General features: G+C 44.6%; 2 protein-coding genes across 3 annotated transcripts in view; one reads left to right on the top strand and one right to left on the bottom strand.

Annotated features, from left to right (window-relative positions):
• Positions 1–16,676, bottom strand: part of LOC144784810 (intraflagellar transport protein 70A) — a 177,270-nt gene extending 160,594 nt beyond the window's left edge. Inside the window, exons 1-3 of the mRNA XM_078663856.1 lie at positions 16,489–16,676; positions 6,596–6,661; positions 5,587–5,796 (exon numbers count right to left, since the gene is read on the bottom strand). Coding sequence (XP_078519982.1) covers positions 5,587–5,796; positions 6,596–6,661; positions 16,489–16,542 — 330 coding nt within the window. The 5' untranslated portion in view covers positions 16,543–16,676. The remainder of the gene's footprint in view (positions 1–5,586; positions 5,797–6,595; positions 6,662–16,488) is intronic.
• Positions 16,677–17,144: 468 nt separating this feature from the next.
• NPHP3 (nephrocystin 3) overlaps positions 17,145–20,072 on the top strand; it is a 405,841-nt gene continuing 402,913 nt past the window's right edge. The window contains exon 1 of one of the 2 annotated variants that reach the window (XM_078663854.1): positions 17,145–17,825. Coding sequence is in view for 1 of the 2 variants with exons in the window: in XM_078663855.1 (XP_078519981.1) it covers positions 17,769–17,825 (57 nt within the window). In the remaining variant the exon portion in view is untranslated. The remainder of the gene's footprint in view (positions 17,826–20,072) is intronic. The other variant, XM_078663855.1, reaches the window with a different exon arrangement.

The following is a 20,072-nucleotide window of genomic DNA, read 5'->3' as shown; positions in this document are numbered from 1 at the left end:
AGCCCTGGAAGCAGCAGGATTACACATCAACGCTAAGAAATCAAAGGCTGCCTATTCCAAGGTTAAATATCTGGGCTTTATGTTAGGGGATGGAGTTATTGCCCCTCAGGAGGAGAAGATCAAAGCAATAGTAGGCACACTTTTTCCATCCACAAAAAAAGACCTAAGAGCCTTCCTGGGGTTAATCGAGTACTACAGGTGGTTCATACCTAACTTTGCAGAGGCTGCTAGTCCTCTCACTGACCTCTTTAAAAAAAAGAGGTACGCCCAAACCAACTACAACACCCCTCTGACATAGCAAAACAGGATTTTGAAGACCTAAAAACAGCTATAACTACCAGTCCCATCCTCATTGCCCCCAACTTCGACAAAACCTTATTCTTGGCCACAGATGCCTCAAATACAGGGATGGGGTAGTATTATCCCAGATTGGACCTGACGATCTTGAACACCCCATTCTCTATATAAGCAGGTAGCTACACCCCAGAGAAATTAAGTATCCTACAGTAGAAAGAGAGTGTCTAGCCATAAGGAGGGCAGTGGAAAACGTAAGTATTATCTAGAAGGGAGAGCATTTGTCCTTTATACCGACCACGCTCCACTACAGTGGATGTACAGGAATAAGTCCCAAAATCCCCGAGTTCTCAGATGGTTTTTATTTTTGCAACCTTTTTCATTTGTGATTAGGCACAAGAAAGGTAGGGAACATGGTAATGCGGACTTTCTGTCCAGATCTTGTTCTCTCCCCGATCGGGAGAAACCAAGGGGGGAGGTGTGTAGCGGGGAGACCAGGCAGAAAGAAGGGTTGGCCCCAAATGTGGAATGGTGGGTCACGGACTTGACTACCCTTTCCTCTTTCCACTTACCCCAGACCGATTGGAACTCGGACTCCCAGTCCCTATGGAGAGAACACACAGACGAAGAAACCAAAGGTACCTTTAACTGGGTGTACCTAGAGGACGAGACCACACCAGCGGATGACGTGTACCCTTCGGGATTGGACAAAGAGGAGGAAGCCAGAAGGTCGGCATGTGACAACACCGGGAGAGCGTGTTTGGTGTACAGCGGAGACCAGGAGGAGAACGAGAAGGAGTTTACAGCGAGAAGGAGACGGGAGAAGGTCGAGCCGAGGGACTACTGAAGAAGGTTGCAGTGCCTGGAGGCCACCGTCACCACGATTCGCCAAGCCACACTCGCGGAGGAGTGTGGCTCAGCCAGTTACGGCAGCGTGTGTCGGGCTGGATGGGGAGGGGCCATTCAGAAGTAGAGCGTCCAGCCGGCTACTGCCTGTAGGGCTGGAAATTGTATATACTCCGTGTGCTACCCATCCCCTTACTATCCTGTTCCCAACGCACCCTCACCTCACAGTTGTCTCACCCCGTGTATATAGATAGTTTGTATATACACACGTGCAACGGTGTCCCATCACTTCCGGGTTTCCTTTGGGAATATAGTGACCAGAATAACTTCCTAACTGGACCTATTTCTTCCCTGCATGTCCTACGGTGGCGCAACCGAGGAGGAGTGGTCTACAGAGGACCCAAAGAGAACCCAAAAGCACCCAAGAAGACTCCAGACGTGTCCAGGAACTGTAAACCCTGCTATATTGTCCCGAGAAAGACTCTCTCAAAGGAAATAGAAAACGTTAATTAAAATAAAACCTTACTTACCAAGGTCGAGTCTCCAAGTCCTTCCTTCAACCCTGCAATACTATCTCTCTAATGTTCTACAATAACCCTTTTCTGAAGAAAACAACCATGGGCATGGAGATTTAAGGTACCCATCACCTCTTTGTAGGATTAGCTCTGATCTGTAAAATGCTTGAAACAGTAGTAACTAAGGGAGGTGCATTTAAACCAACATCTGAATTGTCTTATGGGTGCACAACAATGAAATGTCTTTCCATACTTCCGGACAGAGACTGCATTGCTAAAGTAGCTGAACTGGTCTGCAACTACTGATACAGTGGACGCCTTCATTTTATTAGAAAGATTGACTACACTTGCAAAGTTAGATGGCAAAGAGATGGCACCGAAAATGAATACCTACATTTAGGTTATGAACATCTGTATCCCAGTCCTTAGATTAAACAGTGGCTCTCCAACGCTCCCGCTGCCTATTTAACATCTATCTCTGCCCATACTGGCAATAATAGAGATTGGGTCGTTTATGTCAAGCCTAATGTAGATGATATGCAGATTGTCCTACAATTGGATGGCGCCTTGTAACAACAATAGAAGGATTGCATAGGTTACCTGAAGGGCACCAAATCCGGGATGCATGTGAATAGAGCAAAAAAGGAGGTAATATGGGTTTGTACAAATACACTTTTAGCCAATTCATCTTTTATCACGGCCATTTCTTCTTCCCAAAGTAAAAAAACTATTGGTGATAGATTTTTTTTATGTTGAATCCAAAAATCGAAAATGACAACAAAAACATTATATTCAACCTTTTCAGGTTTATAAAGACTGGGTGTTTAGTTTTGGTCAAAATTGCAGCAATAATGGTGAGAGCAGCAGTCACCTCTAAACTACTCCATACCATGCCCTCTACTTCAGAATTACAAGATACTGCTAGGGTTCCTGTAGGTGGATCAGAACATACTGGTTTGTTTGGTTGTGGGCGGGAAGAAGCATGGCCATATGTACCAGGCAAGTAGAAGTCGGTCTTTGCAGGGTCAACATGTTTGCAGTTAATAACCAGGGGGTTTAATGGGTTTGCATGGGAACATCTGACAATGAAGTTACATTATTTCAAGGAAGTGTGAACGTTAAGATCTTCCAACAAAGGCATTCTCCAACCTCTTCTATATCTTCCTGACTTTTGGAGACATAGCCCATTTGCAAAGTGCATCAATGACTGGAAGTCAAAATAAGACTGATAATCCTCTACACAAGGTTTAATCATTACTAGAGACATACCCATTTCTGCAATTCCTTAGCATACTGCATTAGTTTTGCTGTAGGTCGTTCTACTCTACAATAGTATCCACTGCTGTATTTCATTTCATGTGGTAGTGTTGCTAGCAACAAGATATCTGGGTCTAGAAATGCCTGTCATCATAATTATCATCATAAGTTGCTGATGTGATGGCTTTCGTGGCAGACACTTCATCTACAACAACTATTTGCTCAGCACAGAGTCTGCTGTAGAGGATTTGTCCAAAGATGTAGGCCATAAATGGGCCTCTGGGCCAGAAAATTGAAAGATGCAGGCAGAATCACAACTGAACTGGAAATCCTTCTTGTATATAATAATGGAGTTTTGTTGAACACTGATATGTTGTTTTCTGGCAACTTCAGAGGTGGCAGAATATGTCAGCTCTACATAGTAAAGTGTCTTAGTACATTTAGTTCAGTGTGAGCATGTATTTACGACACAGAATCAGCAATTACCCAGTTCCTATTGATAATGATGGGGATGCAGTGGGCAAAGATGAGTGGAGGGCGTGTTTTTCAGAGTTGATGAGGTGGAAAGGTTGAATGAGTAGTTAGTAGGCAACTGGATCCTAACTGAGTTTATACAACTATCAAGTCGTAAAGTTAGGGCTCTAATCAGCTTTTCCTCCACTAGGTCTTCCGACTCTATCAGGTTGTTAGTTGTTGAGGGAAGAGTGGCTAAGTCAATGTTATACCTTCATGTTGAAGTATCAAGGTATGAAGTATGCTATGGCCCTACTGTGTTTACTACTGGATTCCCCTCTAAGTGCAGTCCAACAATAAATGATGGTGTTCATGAAGAGATTGAAGTAGGTTTTGCATAATTTGGATATTGATCTGATGGATCTACTACTGGGTTTCTGCCGTTTAATTTTGGTTGATGCTCACATTACAGTTTGATGACTTGAGACCTTGGATGGCACTTATTACTTGACTGCACGCTTGAGGAAGCCTTGGTGTCTACTTCAGTAGCATTTGTGTGAAGTTTACAGGATTTTCAATTTAATCATGGCTGTCACTGCAAGCTATGGGGGTCTTTCAAATAACTATTTGTGATCCTCTCGTTTTAAGTTAAGAATTAGAAGGTAATTAAAAATGTTGTGGAGTAGGAGCCCTGTTGTAAATTGGTTCCTTTGACTGATTTAGAGATGGGGCAATCATCAGGTTCTTAAAGTGGGGTCTTAGCTGGCAACCTAATCAGGAACATTTGACCAGCAGCCCACCCACCATAGGACATCCGCACGATAAACATCAGAAGACCCAACACATTTAAGGCAGGCCTTCCTGTATGAGACAGCCATGCAAGTCAATGGCCCCTGAACGCGGACACAAAAATTCTAGCAGATCAGGACAAATTATATTTTTCTTCTCAGAAACAAATTCCTGCCTTGAGGCTTTGTTTCTGAGCAACAAAAATAAATGCCAAGTGGGCAGGTCATGACATGGCCTGTCTCCCAGGTTTCCATTGTATTATTTAACAAGTGTGCTACCACCATATTGACAGAAGCATTCTGTCACAAATGGCTGCCAAGCGATGGACAAAATAACTTGCAATTTATGGATTTAAGGGCATTGAACCTCTAATGAGGCCCTTAGTGAGAAAATATGTCATCTTAACTTGAACTAATATGTTGGAAACCGATTGAATGTAAATTTAGCAAATTTAATCGTCATATATTTTGTGAAAATGCTTTATTTAAATGAAAGTGCCCCTAGCAATGCTATTCAAGAAATGACATGAAAAAGGGTGAATACACCTTAAGACCTTTTTACTCCTGCTTGCTATGATTTGACAGCTGCATAGTCCATACTTCCAGGTCAACCCAAACACTGTATCACTACCATGAACAGGGAGAGAACTCACCTTGGGGCTTGCTCAACATGCTTGTAGAAGTCTAGTATGATTTAATATGATATTGGTTTTGAATATGATATAAGGGTATGCAGCCTTCATCCCGTATACTTTGCGTCTACTGTCATTTCATTCCCCCCATGCACTGCATAAACAAACAAGGCAGATGGAAACGGCGAAAAGGCACAGCAGTGTAGTGAAAGTGGGCAGAGCTACAGGGGGCATCCTCTATAAGGAAAATGAGAAGCGGAGGCTTCGGGGGTTTGCTACATAAAGAAAAAACAAAGCAGTGGTACAAGGGGAACACTCACATAACATAACACTAGCAGCTACCAAGTGCATCTGCCCGGCAAACAGCGGAAGCCACTCCTTCTCCCACCTGGCAGCTAAGACCTGGAACACCCTCCCCCTGCACCTCAGAGCCTCACCATCGCTCCAGCAGTTCAGGAAGGACCTCAAGACATGGATGCTCAACCAATAGTAACAGGTAGCGTGATCCTGCAGCATGATCCCACAGCGCCACGAGACCCTCACGGGTGAAGCAGCAGCGCAATACAAATCCTGACTGATTGACTGATAAAAAAAAGACTGGATTATGGTCTGCCCAAAAATAAATAAATATTTGCATGCCATTCTCCCGCAGCAACAAGAGTGGCAAAAAAACAGGTTTTCAAAACAAAAAACACAGAGAGCGTGAGCTGCAAGGTAAACAACCACAAATAGAGCGTGTTGGTGAATGTCCCGCAGCAACATATCCACAAATTTAATTACAGGTGACATTTTGTTTCCTACCTTGGTATGATATGCTGGGCTGTCCAAGAGGAATGTTGATTTCATTGCCTCTGGATACATGCAGGCCTTGTAAAGGGCCTGGGAATGATATAACTTGTATTCTTCCACTTCTGGATGGATGTGAGTTAGCTGTTCGTAGCAGTCTGCCGCATTGACAAAGTCTTGCATCTGGTAATAGGAATAACCCAGAAGAGAAAGTCCTGCCCTAGACTTTAGAAAGCAAAGTGAAAAGGTTTCAAAAGTGAAAGGAGTACTAGTTAGTTCAAACTACTACGTGTAATTTATATCACAACAACAGGTCAGTGGAATTGAAAAGGATATCATAAGGATTTTTGAATCTTGGAGGATGGGACACATCAAAACAAGGTGAATATCCTATCTGCTGCATTCCAAATGCAATAGGCTATAAGTGACTTGCAATACGGCAAAGGACATCCTTTGTGTCTGAGTATCTGATCAGTCAGGCTCAAAATAAGGCCCTGAGTTTTCAATTTCATGTCCTCAACAATGGTAACACCAAGAGAATACATTGCTGTCAAACTGAGTGTTGATCATTTTTGTTACCAAAAAGGCAATACATTTAGTAATCTTGATCAAAACCAATTGATGAATCTACATACAGCTATTAATTCAAATCAATTTACAATGATCAAAACAAGTGACCAATTTGGGGCTTATATTGGGCCAGATGAAGCCATGGTTTTGCTGTCCTTCCTATAATTGATTTGGAATCACTTGGTGGAAAACATCACAGCTGTCCATACTTTCAGCATCCAGAATTCAATATGTGGTGAAAATGTTCTCTGTTTTATCACAAAATATCTGTGTTATATTAAGGATTAAGACAACATATTCAAAGCTGCTCTATTTTCAGGTAATACAAATTAAGGAGCAACAGTTGGTCTACGAGAACAATTTCATTTGATAGATGAGGCCATTCAAAGTTCCCCTTTGGACATGAAAATAACTTTTGGCACATTCCAATGACACAAATAGATGAAAAAATTACCCTTGGCTGTTTCTGCAGCTCATTACTGAGAATCTGTACAGCTTCTCCATATCTCGCATCCTTTATCTGGAAAACAAAACAGACAAAAATGCAAAAAAACATAAATGACAACTAAGTCTGTACTAGTAAGTAATAGACATCAAAAAAGCCTACCCACTTAGCACTGTGGGTTTGATTTGTTCTCCAGTTATAAACTACAACATTCATGAATCTGATACCACTGATGCACACCATCTCCAGATGATAAAGGAAGTGGCATCCCACGGATTCCTTACCTCTGCATACTCACACTGTTTGGTGATAAATCGCAACAACAGATCTCTGCAGAGGAATGACCACACAAACACGGGTTGAGCAAAAGAGTAATGAAACAAGATATATAAGAGCTCCCGCACCCGCCGGAACCCACTGAGCCACAACGCTCTTAGCCCGGACTAAAAATGGCAAAAAAAGGCAACTGTTTAGATTAAAATAATACATGAAGCACAGTATATTGTAGTACTTTCACCCTCCGGGGATCTAGCGCCCAGCAGGTCTACAAAATGTTCAGGGGGATCAACCTCCGTTCTTGGGAGCAGTTAAGTCGCTCATCCTCACCCAAGCCTGGGTGGCTGACAGAAGTGCCTCAATCTCTCAGGGCTCAAGGCACCTCACCTGCGGTGTTGTCTGATGGTCTGCCCTCAGAGTGAGCTGACGTTACTGACTCTATCAATGCCCTCGCCGCATCCCTCTCTGATCTCTGGCTCCCCACATTCAGTGTCCATTCTGCCTTACCACAGCCCTTGTTGATGAGCACAATGCATTCCTGCCTCTGTGCGTCTCCTTTCCACCGTACTTATTTGGTGTTGAGACCACCTGTGCTGGTATCTGGCCTTTCCACAGATGTCCAGCCAGTCCCACACCTCTGGTGTTGAGAAGAATTCGGAACGTCTATCGCATAGGACTTTGAGTTTTGTGGGAAAGAGCAGCATATAACTGAGACCCATTGCCTTGAGTTTTTGTTTGACTCCAAATGACTGGCGCAGGTGCTGCACCCGCTGCGTGCAGTCCAGAAAGATACAAATTGTCTGGTTCTCAACGATAGGACCCCCTGACGTACTGTCTGCAGGATAATGTCCCTATCCATATTATTGAGGATTCTGGCAATCACAGTCCTCGTTGGCCCATCAAGTGGGTGGAGTGGGCATCAAAGCCCTGTGGGCGCGCTCCACCACAAAGAGCGGGGAAAGGGCAGCTCCCAGCAGCACCCTACGGATCTACTGTTCCAGAAAATGTTCCAGGGTGGCTCCCTCAGGAAATCCCACAGAGCGCAGGTTACAACAATGGGAACGTCCTGACGCATTCCCCACCCGCATCTCCAGTTTTTGTGCCTGCGTCATGAGCGTGGCAACTGCAGGCCGGAGGGTAACCACCTCCTCTTGGAGCTTGTGCACCTGTTGATCTGTCGCCAAGGAGCGCTCTGCCACCATTCGGAGATCAGACCGAAATAGATTCATATCCATAGAGACTGTATACATTTTTGCCTGCACCTCCTCGCCTGAGGCTTCGATTGCCACCTACCTGCACCCCCGTAGGGCCCTGTAGTTCGTGGGGTTCATCATGGGGCCACCACCAGACCCGTGGCTGTATATTGATCCATTTTTGTTTGGGGAACACTAAGCGTGGTTCTGTCCTTGCCCATTTTCGGAGGAGCTTTCATGGCCAGCAAAGACCTAATTCGCAGGAAGTCACCACTAACCCCCGGGCCAGTCATCCACAGTGCAATCCGACCACTGGCAACTTCGTGCTCCAGGAGGCACCAATCCAGTTCCAAGGGCCTCACTGATTATTCCACACAGGTGTCCCATAGCACACCAAGCGGGTGGGGGATGTGGTGTGTCCACCCACACACTACTGACAGTTTCTCCTAGGCACTCAAACACTCCTTGCCCAGGAGTCCCACTCGCACTGTTTGTGTACTATGGCCACTAGATCCATTAAGGTTTTTTTTTCCAGAGCACACCGCCGGCCTCAGTCTCCCTGCTTTAGTGCACAAGGTGGCTCTTGCAAAGATCACAGTGGACACAAGAAAACGAGGTGGGGCCCTCAGGGAGCAGCACGATTCCAGCCAGTCTACTGCAGCTTGTCGCTCCACCTCAGTCCTTCTCGCAGCCCCATGCACACTCTATGTCTGTGCCCCTCAGGTGCCTCTGGCCTAAGGGTGTTGCTGTGCGACCTGCACACTCCCTCCTTCATGACAGATATGCCCAATGCAACAGTCAGGGGGTAAAGAAGAAGAGGGGTGTATTCACCGCCACCTCAAGTCATTATGCTCCGCGCCAGGTCACTAGTACTGGCCTCTGCCACGACGGTCAATGTTGGACACTACTCCGCGCCTGGTAGATCTTCTGGAGGGTGGAGGAGCAGAATTTGGCAGCGTTGCGGCAGGACGGCTAAGGATGATGCCATTGGGCAGGCAGCTCCCGCTTCATGCTGGCAGTCACCCATCTTGCTGGCCACGCCCCTAACACATGCAACATTATAAAATAAACAGTAATGAAACCAAATGCCGCTTTGCATATACCAACCTACCTCAGCATACCAGAAAACAATATCTGATATTTTAAACTGATTTTTCACTCACGTCGCCCAGAAAATCTCAAACTGACGCACAGCATCACTCTTTCACCATCAGCATTCTTCAAACTTCAGACATCAACATAATCCTCCGCATCCAGCAATACGAAAATATAAAGCTTTCTTCGTTCTCAAAATGAAAATCTGAATGGTCACAATATCCTCCAGGTAATCAACTGTCTGAGGAGAGGAGAGAGGGGGGGGTGTCTGTCTGTCTAGAGATTTTCTCGCTTCTCCAGGATGGCACCATGGACATCCTGGCAGTAACAGAAACCTGCCGAGTGGAAACCTCACCCCGGACGTTGTGGCTGCCCTTCCTGTGGAATACAATGGCCTATGGCACAACAGGCAGGAAAAGACAAGAGGAGGGGGCGTAGCCATATTTTACAACAAATGGCTAGCTATGGATAAACTGGCTGCAGAGAGCCTTGAAAGTGCGGAAATTGTGGGGGTACAAATCTGCTCCAAATCCTCCTGCATGGCACTTCTGGTGGTGTATCGCCCCCTCCAGTCGACCCCTAGGGTCAATGAGCTATTCACGGAACTTATCAGTGATTTTAAGCTCACGATACCAATGACTCCTGGTGGTGGGGGGGTTTAATTACCACTGGGACAAGGCAACCAGAGAGTTGCCTGCCAGGAAGCTATGACCACGATGGGGCTGCAACAACTGGTTGACTCTCCCACCCACAACAAGGGGCATACCCTCAACCTCATTTGGACCACCCAGCCACCAGCTAGCCTGACAGACATTAGTCCTTGTGCCTGGTCAGACCACTCGCAGATTAGGTGCTGGGTGCCGCTGGCTAGCCGACCAGCACAACCCTCCCCCGAAGTGGAGAGTGGTACGAGGTTGGAATAAAATCGAGGAAGGCAAGCTTGTGGATACGCTGCGTAGTATCCCACCTAAAAGACACGGGAAAGGGGACCTTGAACAGGAGAGTGAGGTCATAGATAAGGTAGCACCTGCCAAGAGGGAAAGAGTTAGAAACAAGGGCAAAAGGGCCCCCTGGTTCAATGAGGACCTGAGGGGAAGGAAGTAAACCCTTTACCAACATGAGAGGCTATGGCGCAAATCACACAATCCAGTTGCGCTCGCAAGCTACACAACCATGCTGGCCACATACAAAAAAGCCATCATGACTAGGAAGGCCGAATTTTATGAGGCGAGAATCACGAAGGCAGCTAATCAACAGAAAGAAACCTTCAGCATCCTGAAGGAACTTAGCCAGAAACTAGAGCAGAAATCCACTCCCAGTCCGGTAGATTGTAATCAGTTTCAGTCCTTCTTCCTCCACAAAGTCAGGGATATTTAAACTGTCATTCACAATACACCGACTAATCAGTGCCCCCTGGATCTGGATTTAGCCCCTCGCGCCCCCAGTAAGCAGCTCACCTCTCTCCCAAGACTGGACCACGACTCCTTGTCCCTGCTGATAGACCGTGTCAAGTCAGGCTCACCAGCGGACCCCTGCCCCCCAAGGGTGCTCCGAATGGCCCTACCTGGAATAGAGAGGGAGATCCTTGACCTGCTTAACCGATCTCTGGAGACGGGTTGTGTCCCTGCTAAGCTTAAGGAGGCCAGGGTCATCCCCCTATTGAAAAAAACAGGGGCAGATGCAGCCAATCTTAAGAACTATACGCCCATCTCCTAGCTACCCTTAATGGCGAAAGTAGTAGAACAACATGTTCTCAAAACACTGTCGCTCTTTATTGAGGAACAACAGCTACTCCAGGTACAGCAGGCAGGCTTTAGGGCCCACCACAGTACAGAGCTGGTGATGCTGTCAGTGCTAGACGAACTCAGACTCACAGCCGACAACAGGAAGCTTAGCGCCCTGGTTTTACTTGACCTATCAGCGGCGTTCGACGCGGCCAGTCATGCCCAACTTCTGACCCGGATCTCAGAATTGGGTATCCATGGGCTGGCACACCGATGGATTGCCTCCTTTCTGTCGGGTCGGTCTCAAAGGGTCCAAATGGGTGAGCTGGTGTCTAATATCAGCACACTCAGCTGCGTTGTCCCCCAGGGCTCAGAGCTGTCCGCTCTTCTCTTCAACATTTACCTCCAGCCGCTTGTGGCCAAGTTGGCCCGCATGGATTGCCAAGTGTTTAACTATGCGGACGATACTCAAATAAATCTTCAGATTGACAATTCTTCCCAGGCCCACGCATGTGCGCAAAACATACTTAGGTACACGGTTAACTGGATGACAGCCAATTCGCTTACAATCAATCCTGATAAAACCGAGGTCCTTGCCATTACTATAAAAAAAAAACTGGAATTACATGTTCTGGCCACAAGAGATTGCTACTTCCCCAAAACCAGCCCCGGTTGTTTAGAGCTTAGGCATCAAAATTGATGCCAAACTTTCCATGTCAAACCAGGTTTCCACCGTGGTTGGGACCTGTGTGGGCTTACAGAGACAACTGCGGAAACTAGCCCCACTCCTCTCATTTTCCACATTACAGATGGTCGTGTGGGCAATGAATGCGTCACGGCTGGATTACGGCTGGATTCTCCCCGAGAAACTGATCAGTATACTACAAGTGGCCATGAACGATGCAGCTAGGCTGATCTTCAAGCTCCCAAGACGGGTGCACGCTACCCCTTTATTTCAGCAGCTGTACTGGCTTCCCATTAAACAGAGAGCGAGGTTCAAAGGCCTCTGCATCGCCAGCAAAGCCAGTCATGGCCAGGCCCTGTATATATCAAGGAGCGCATAGGAAACTATGTCCCGGGACGAACCCTCTGGTCGTCCGAAGCAAAACAACATCTACAGGCAGCAGAGCCTTATCTGTATTGATCCCTCAAATATGGAATCAGCTACCTGAGAGCCTACGCAAGGAACCCACACTCCTTTCTTTCAGGAAAAGACTCAAGACACTTCTGTTCATGGAAGCTCTGGGCACAGCATAAGCCCCTCCGACTGTTGTACATGACTGTTGGCGGGGTTTAGCCACTCTCTTGCAGCACTAAGAGACCTGATGGTGATTATGCTCTCTATATATCTCAGTTAAAATAACATAACATTAATATAAAACCTCTTCACAGATTATCCAAAGGCTATATTATCTGCAAAGAAGGGGAGCTTCACCTCCAGGCTCCCCAGTAAAATAAATAGCCACTGATGAGCAATTCAAAATCACCTGCAACTCTTTGTACCTCTTCTTATTAAAAAGAAATGCTAATTAATTTTAACATCTATATGACCAACGTTTGATTTTGTGCTTCAGTAAAATTGCATAAAAAATAAAGGTAACCTCTAAAAATGCCAATCATTCCAGCTGGAGCAAGATAAACTAGTCAAACAGTCCCCACCTTCTCTCTTTCATGTATCACATAAACTAAAGCAAGGCAACTCTCATCAGAAGTCAACGTGACTCTAGTGCATGCAGGTGAATTTCCATCTAGCAAAAACCCATGGACCTTCCAGCTCATTAAATTATTTTCATTTACAGGCTATTCATAACCACACCAGTTTCATGTATGTTTTCCCTATTCAGCAAACACAAGGAGATGAAGGACAGAGCGCTGAAACTTTTCAGACACTCAGTCCAGTCACAGATCTGAGTTGAATCCATCACCGTTCTTGAGCTCACTTTGCCACCCCAGTTCAGGCTCAGCCATATGCAAATCAGTCTTGACCCTGTGCCTCATGGGAACAGTCCAGCCCGAACTGCAAAGCCAAGTCTTCCCTGGACCAAAAACAAGCATCCTGGGACCGTTTTCAGGGTAACACAATGTAAGAACGATGAAGGATTCAACCCAGATCTGTGACTGGGGATGAGTGTCTGAAAAGTTTCAGCTCTCCGTCCATCAACTCCTTGTTTTTGCTTTGTTTTTCCACTTCGTCAAGTGAAACCCACAAACCTGTCAGTATTTGAATAAATAGCTTTCTTATACTTGCTTTGATATTTTAATTGCTTGCCTTTAGCTTGTAAAATGTGCTTTTAGATGATTTTGCTAAAACAAAAAACTCAAACATTACAACACAAAAAAACTACACTTTTCACGTTCCAATCCCTACCCATTACATCCTTTATCCTTTCCCACACCATTCGGTTTCAGATTCTAACTAGACTCGTTGGCTTTGATGTAGTCCATGGACTTTGAAGATGTATGAACTATTTTAGTTTTTCAATTTACAGACTTATACAGTTCAGTGCAGATAGCTTAGCCATATCCAACACTCATTTCATAAACAAATCAACCAAAAGGGGGGCATTTCTTGTTACCCATAAGCATGCCATCATCTCACCTCTTCAAAAATTAGCCCCCGCAACTTGTATATTATCACCAACTAAAGGTCAATACCCACTTCGACACCACTCTAAGAGTCTCCAAAAACATTGTTTCCAGACAGATTCATACTCACGGTGATATCCACTGCATCCTAGCTTTACTAAATTCTGACTTCTACCAAAGAACGCTACAGGCAGCCCAGCTAAAATCTGGCACAGTTTTCTGAACACAGCTAGTGAAGGTGTAGAGTATGTGTGCTACTACATTTGGACCACAGTGCATAATTTTGCGCTCTAGACCACCAGATACTGCTTCCTCGTCTCTCAATAGCTGCAGACGTCTAAGACAACTCCATTTAATTGTTTGGTTCTTACCCATTACACCAATCTCATAAACTCATACTCGGAGAATGTCCATCAGTTACTTTCAGACTTTTTATGGAGCTGAGCATGACTTACCTACAGAACTGCCCCAAAATACGTCAACAACAACAATACAAGTGATCCTTCCAACTATCAGATAATATCCAAATGCCCCTCTCATTCAAATTAATTAAAAGATCCGCCTTCAGTCAAATATTGGCATTCACAGAAAGAAATAGCCTTTTTTCTCACTAACAAACCAAATTCCATCCTAGCCGTAGGACTGGTCACTCAAATAGAGCTGCAGCACTCACGTTTTCATACTTTGACCCCTTTGGTACTATTAATCCCCCTACTTTGTAAAGAGACTCTACAATATAGGATTAGAGATTACTATCGTGCACTGGGTTGTATCCTTCCTCCTTTCTTCTCTCCACCATTTCCCTCAACAGCAGGTGTCCCTCAGAGCTCAACCTTTTCTCCTGTTCTCTTTACTGTGTACCTTACCTACACCTTGTCCTTCATCTCCTCCTTTAACCTCAACTGCTACAACACTGCTGATGACATTCCGTGATGGGCAGGACTGTCCTCTCCAAAATGGCTGTGGTACTGCTGCAATTACAGCAGTTCACTAACCTCCCTCTCAAACTGCTGGTTACATTCTTTTGCACAGTAGACTAGCTGGTGCTGTCAAAGTTACGTTAGCCCACAGACAAAGGGAGGGCTGGGAGCCCCCGATTATAAGCACTAATACTTAGTGGCACAGCTGCAGTGGGCAAGTCACTGGTATGGTCATACTGTCAATTATCCGTACAAAAGCACAACACTGTAGATCTAGTCAATGTATATTTAAAAAAATGCAATAAAGAAATATTCTTACCAAACACTGCTTATAACATGTAAATCCTATTCAATGTTGGAACTACATTGTATCTCCACTCCTGTGCCAACAACTAATGCCTTCACTGAGATGACCTGTGGTTGCTATTCAGCCACCTCAATCTAAAGATGTCAAAAACTAAGATGCTGGAAATAATCAAACTATCACCCCTCAGCCATCTATTTACAAGAACTTGGTCCACCAATAAACCCTAAGCAAAAGTTAGCAACCTAGCACTGATTAAGCAGTCCCTCTCTTTTAAAGCAAGAAAATGAAGCTATCAAATTAAGTTTCTACATTATGTGACCCCTGTGTAATATTTTACCTTGCCTGGGTTTCCGTCAATGCATAAAACATTTGAGCCCTTCTTTAACTACTGCTAAAGGTACATAGAATACAGAATGCAGTTGAAAGGCAACTCATCAATCTAAACATCTGGGCTCAGAGCTGTCATATCTTTACCCTGTCTTCCTGTGGCTAGATGTATCATCTTCAAAGTAATGTGTATCGCACATCGAATCATCAAAGGCAGTGGACCATTCTTCGTTCAACATAAACGCCGCACCTCTAAGCAAGATTGCCACACTTTTATTTGGCCCCACTTTCCAAAAGTTTTTTACTGGCTCTTTATCTGTTTGGATAACAAAGCTCTAGAATACGTAATTTCAGAAAGCATTAAAAACTGGCCTATTTCCATTCACTTAACTGAACAATACAGACCAGTTGCAAAAATTGTATGCATGCCACGCACATGCACATTCATTTTCACACTTGCTACAACACTTTGTGCTTATGCACAGCTACCAGTTTGTTGAACCTTGAACTGAGCATATCTTCGATCTTCACACACCTCACCTACCACCGCAATAGGGGTCAAAGTGCCATCCATGTACTCCAAAAGGGCACTATAAACCCAGTGTAAATAGTACCGCTTTGCAGCATAGTGTGGTATAAGGGTTATGTACATTACAGTAATACAAAAGATTTAAATAAAATAACTCATATGTCATTCATTGATACTTTATATCCGCTATGCTGTTGTGAGCAAGTAATATTCCACTACCACTGCGACTATTTTATTGAAGATGGTATAGAGCAGGCTCAATTGTCTAGAGATGCGGGAAGGAACATTTTGCTTTTGGCATGTGTCTTGAGAGGAGGACACGTTGGCCAAGCCTGGGTTCCATCGGTCTCCCAGGCATTTACAAGACATCAGATTTTGCCAACCCTAGAACTGTTATGCTGAAGGGTGACTCACTAAAAAATTTGCTTTTAATTATTTATATGTTTTTGCGAATTAAATAAAACGCGTCATCATTTGCGTATTTGTTTGAAGAATTCTTTTTTCTGCATTTGTGTGTATCGTTTTACGGTTCAAATTATCGACAATGCTTAGGTCGGGGTCCCCAGCTAGCAATAATGACTCAGTGGAGAGTCCCCGGACTCCAATAAGGATTCAGTGGGGGTCCCCGGGTTCCATCAATGATTAAGTGGATGTCCCCAGAAGCCAAAAGGTTGAGATCCACTGTTGCATGCTGAATAAAGGGAAAAGAGTAAACAAGCACGTCTGTTGCCTCTTGGCCTCAAAGCAGATGCTGATGTGGGGTGGCGCAAGTGCTGCTTCCCCGATTTTCTCATGTTTAAATGAGAATAGCAGCAGATTCTGCTATTCTCAGTTGAAGTTAATAAGCAGTAAAGAGGCTTGCCAGGCGTAATCCTCTGCTGCAAGGTGTGAAACTATCTACCGGTAAATGAATTATTGAATTGCCTCCCCCTTGGCTTCTCTTACCAGTCTGTAGATAGTTGCCGTATATTCGCCATCCTTTATCTGCATGTTGGCCATGGCCGGGCACAGACTTCACCAGTGGTGAGAAGAGCTTCATTCGCTGCAGGCGCCCACAGATCCGTCCGTCACCAAGGAAACATTCAAGGAGCTTCTTGGGCTCGCTTGACAACCAACCGGAAGTAAATGTCCGGTCTGTCACAACACTCTGAAACAGCGGCCACAGTGGTAGTATATTGACTTGCCTAACAAAATGCTTTGGAGGAGCGAGTCGTGGTAAACTATTAGGTAGCGCATAAGAAAATGATATCTTAAAATATATCGAATGCCCTTTTAAGCAAGAGAGAATTCTAATGTTCAGCTTACATTTTAAACTCACATCCTTACTCTCTACCAATTAAAGAAAGTGCCCTAAAGAATTGTACTGAATACAGAAGTTGTGTGACTGATGACAAACGCCATTGACCGCCTTCTTTAACAGTACGTTTAAATGTTACCTTTAGTTTTTCGAGTTTACGTTACGTTAATGATACTGTCGATATGCTCCAAGATGGCGGGTCTCTATACCTGCAAAAAGACTGGGCTACTTCAAAATCTATCACTTCCCGTATAGGTAGATAGGGCGGCCATCTTGAAAATGCATAATTACCGCCTATCAAATTGCACTATCACGGGCAATTTACCAGCGTTTTATTACTTTTTGATTCATCTGAATGAATATGTTATTTTCTATCCAATTGAAATTGGTACATTATTGTTTTAGTAGTATTGTGCAAATGCGGCTCTAGCTTTTTTATTAACTAAATTTAAAACGTAGTTACTACCTTCTCAAAATGTGCGGCTCGCGGGCTTCGTTGATCAGGAAATATCTTTAGGAAATTAAGTACAATGCTGTAAATTAAAAAAAATATGCGTGAGTTTACAAACTGTGGAAGTATTAAGCGGTTGGCTGGTCCTAGAACTGTCAGAATGCCCATAGCGGGTGCCTCAAATATATTTTAACACGCCAGTTCCGTTCGCTACGGAAATTGGTGCTTTAGCTTTTTTTGTGAATTTCCTTTATGGGGTCCTTCGTGTTGTTGCCCTACTATAAATGTTGTCACAGTCTTTCCTGCTGCGATAGGTTCACACGTCAGGAGGGCTTCCATCCCCGTTGCCATGGAAATAAAAGGGGGCGATGGACTCTTTCATAGACATAGAAGACATGATGCAGGGCGTCTGCGTAAACTCGTTCACTTCTTTTGCACTGGTCCGAAGCTTCACAGCGGATCTCCCTGGGCGACAGAATGGAGAAAGTGCACCGTTACTTTGTTGCAGGGTTGCCACGAATCATCGCCTGCTGTGTGAGTATTTGAATAGCCCAAATCAGGGACTTGTGACTACATGTTGTTTAAAGCAATACAGAGATCTACGTGTAATTTGGATTTGTTGGACATATTTTTATAATTTTTTTCAAACCTGCCTGTTCTAGTCACTGGAAGACTGTACAAAACTGAATAGTTTTGTGGGATTATTCTTTATCCTGCAAGCAAACGGTTCTACAGAAACTCTACCCCAAGATTGGAAAATATTGTATTTGTGTGTGTTTTGCATTAGTTCTGTAAATCTGAAGCAATACTGATAGTTTGCAAGAAAGTGTTAAAAGCGGGTCTTATATGAATACTTAATTAAAATAATGTAAACGACTATCCAGAGCTCTTTGCAGTACTTTAGCGTGCAGCAGCGCCCATCGCTTTTCTTCAGAAAAGTTATGCCTTGATTACTTACTGGTAATCTTCATTACACAGCCACACTCTTCAATTCCCAGTCCTTAACCTTAAAGTTTACCCTCTCGAACACAGGTGTCCAATAACCAGATAGATTAAAAACCTTTACTCCATCCACACTGAAGGTTCCTGAGAGCGTGCAGCTGCGGAGGTCATTGGGACCGATTACCCCTCTGAAAACTGATAAAAGCTGTGACCTTGGGGTAAAAAATGAAATATACAGAAGCATCTCCGTTTAATAATGGGTTGTTGATTGGCTCTCACATTATAGTGGAACTCACAGCTCCTTTGAGCGTCCATTGTAATGCTTGTCGCACACCTCTGTGCTCTGGACTAAGCCTTCTCCAGTTGTTTTGGTGAGGATCTCGAATCTCTTGTTCGGTTACCCCATGGCAGTCATCACCATTGTGTGCATAATGTATTTCTGTCATGACATCCTCCAGATTAACCTCCCCATACAGATGTTATGATGTTACCGTTCCTTCCAGAACAGCAGAGTTCTATACTTTTTAACACTGTGTATTTACGGTCTTTGCAGGTGACAGCTGTGTTACCTTGAGTTGCACCAGCTTTAGCACCTAAAGTGGGGGTAGTCCCTGAGCCCCATGGCCTGGTAAAACTTCCCTCTAAAAAGTGAATTAGCTTCAATTTTAGGTCAAGCCTATCGTTGCAGCGCATGCGCTGCTCGCTCTGCAAGACATATTGTAGTAGGGACAGATGTGGAAGTGGCGTGGAAGCCCCGCCCATATTTTTCATTGGCTGGTGGCATTGTCTTTGGTTAATCGTGGCTTCCGTTTCATAATGAGGCTTCTTAGTCCCTCCTTGTTACCGCCCTGTCTCCTTTTATGGCCGCCCATCCGGACTGGATCTTTTACTTGCAGCGTTACACGGTCTCCTTCATAGGTCGGTTAGCACTATGTTTTTTCAATCAGTCTGCTTTCGTTGCCATCCACTCTCATTGCCTCGTTTTCTCTCTCTCTCTGCTGTTCTGTTTCTGCGCACCTGCCATCTTCTCCCCAAGTGAATACTTTTCAGGGACTGTCTCTTGCGCCTCTTCCCTGTCTCACTGATGGCGGGCTGACATCTCACTTCAGGGGGAGAACTGCGTGCCACCCTGTGAGAGCTCTTTTATGCATGTTTGAATCTTAAGACTGGTTCAGTGTTTTACCGTTCACCCTATGTATATTTCATACTTCCTTCTATTGCACTTCAAATGAAATAACAGTACTGAAACTTCAAGAGCAATTGTCTTAATGTCCAACACCAGTGACAGAGAGTGTATAAACATTGGTGTGCTTTAAAGACGCCGGCGTCAGGGTTGAGCCTTCTTTCAAAGCTGCCAATCCCTGCTTCTACCAAGAGGTGTCTTGTAAAATGTGGTATAAACGGGCATCAGCTTTATCATCAGGTGCAGCAAGATATTTCAAGCACCCTCATGTTTCACAGCCACTACTCTACTTTTTAAAGACAAAAGACTCTAGGCACTGGTTTCGTGACAGCTCCGTGGGCCCTTGCAGGCCGGAAATCAAAGAAGCGGAAATAATGTTAATGTTAATAATTATTTATAAAGCGCACATACACCGGGTGGTTTCATGGCTCTATAAAGGCTCAGAATTTATCAGTAGACCGCTTTAATTATAGGCTTGCGCAAATAGCCACGTTTTAAGGGATTTTCTAAATTGCAATACCTCGGTGCAGGAGCGGATCTCCAGCGGAAAAGTGTTCCACTGTCTTGGGGCAAGAGTGGTGAATCTGCAGCCGCCCTGTTGAACTCGTTCGAATATGGGGATGGTAAGAAGTGAGAGGTGAGAAGAGTGAAGGTTC

Source organism: Lissotriton helveticus, chromosome 10, assembly GCF_964261635.1.
Source record: "Lissotriton helveticus chromosome 10, aLisHel1.1, whole genome shotgun sequence".
Lineage (NCBI taxonomy): Eukaryota > Metazoa > Chordata > Amphibia > Caudata > Salamandridae > Lissotriton > Lissotriton helveticus.
Note: the sequence above shows the minus strand (reverse complement) of the source record. Positions and strands in the feature narration are given on the sequence as shown.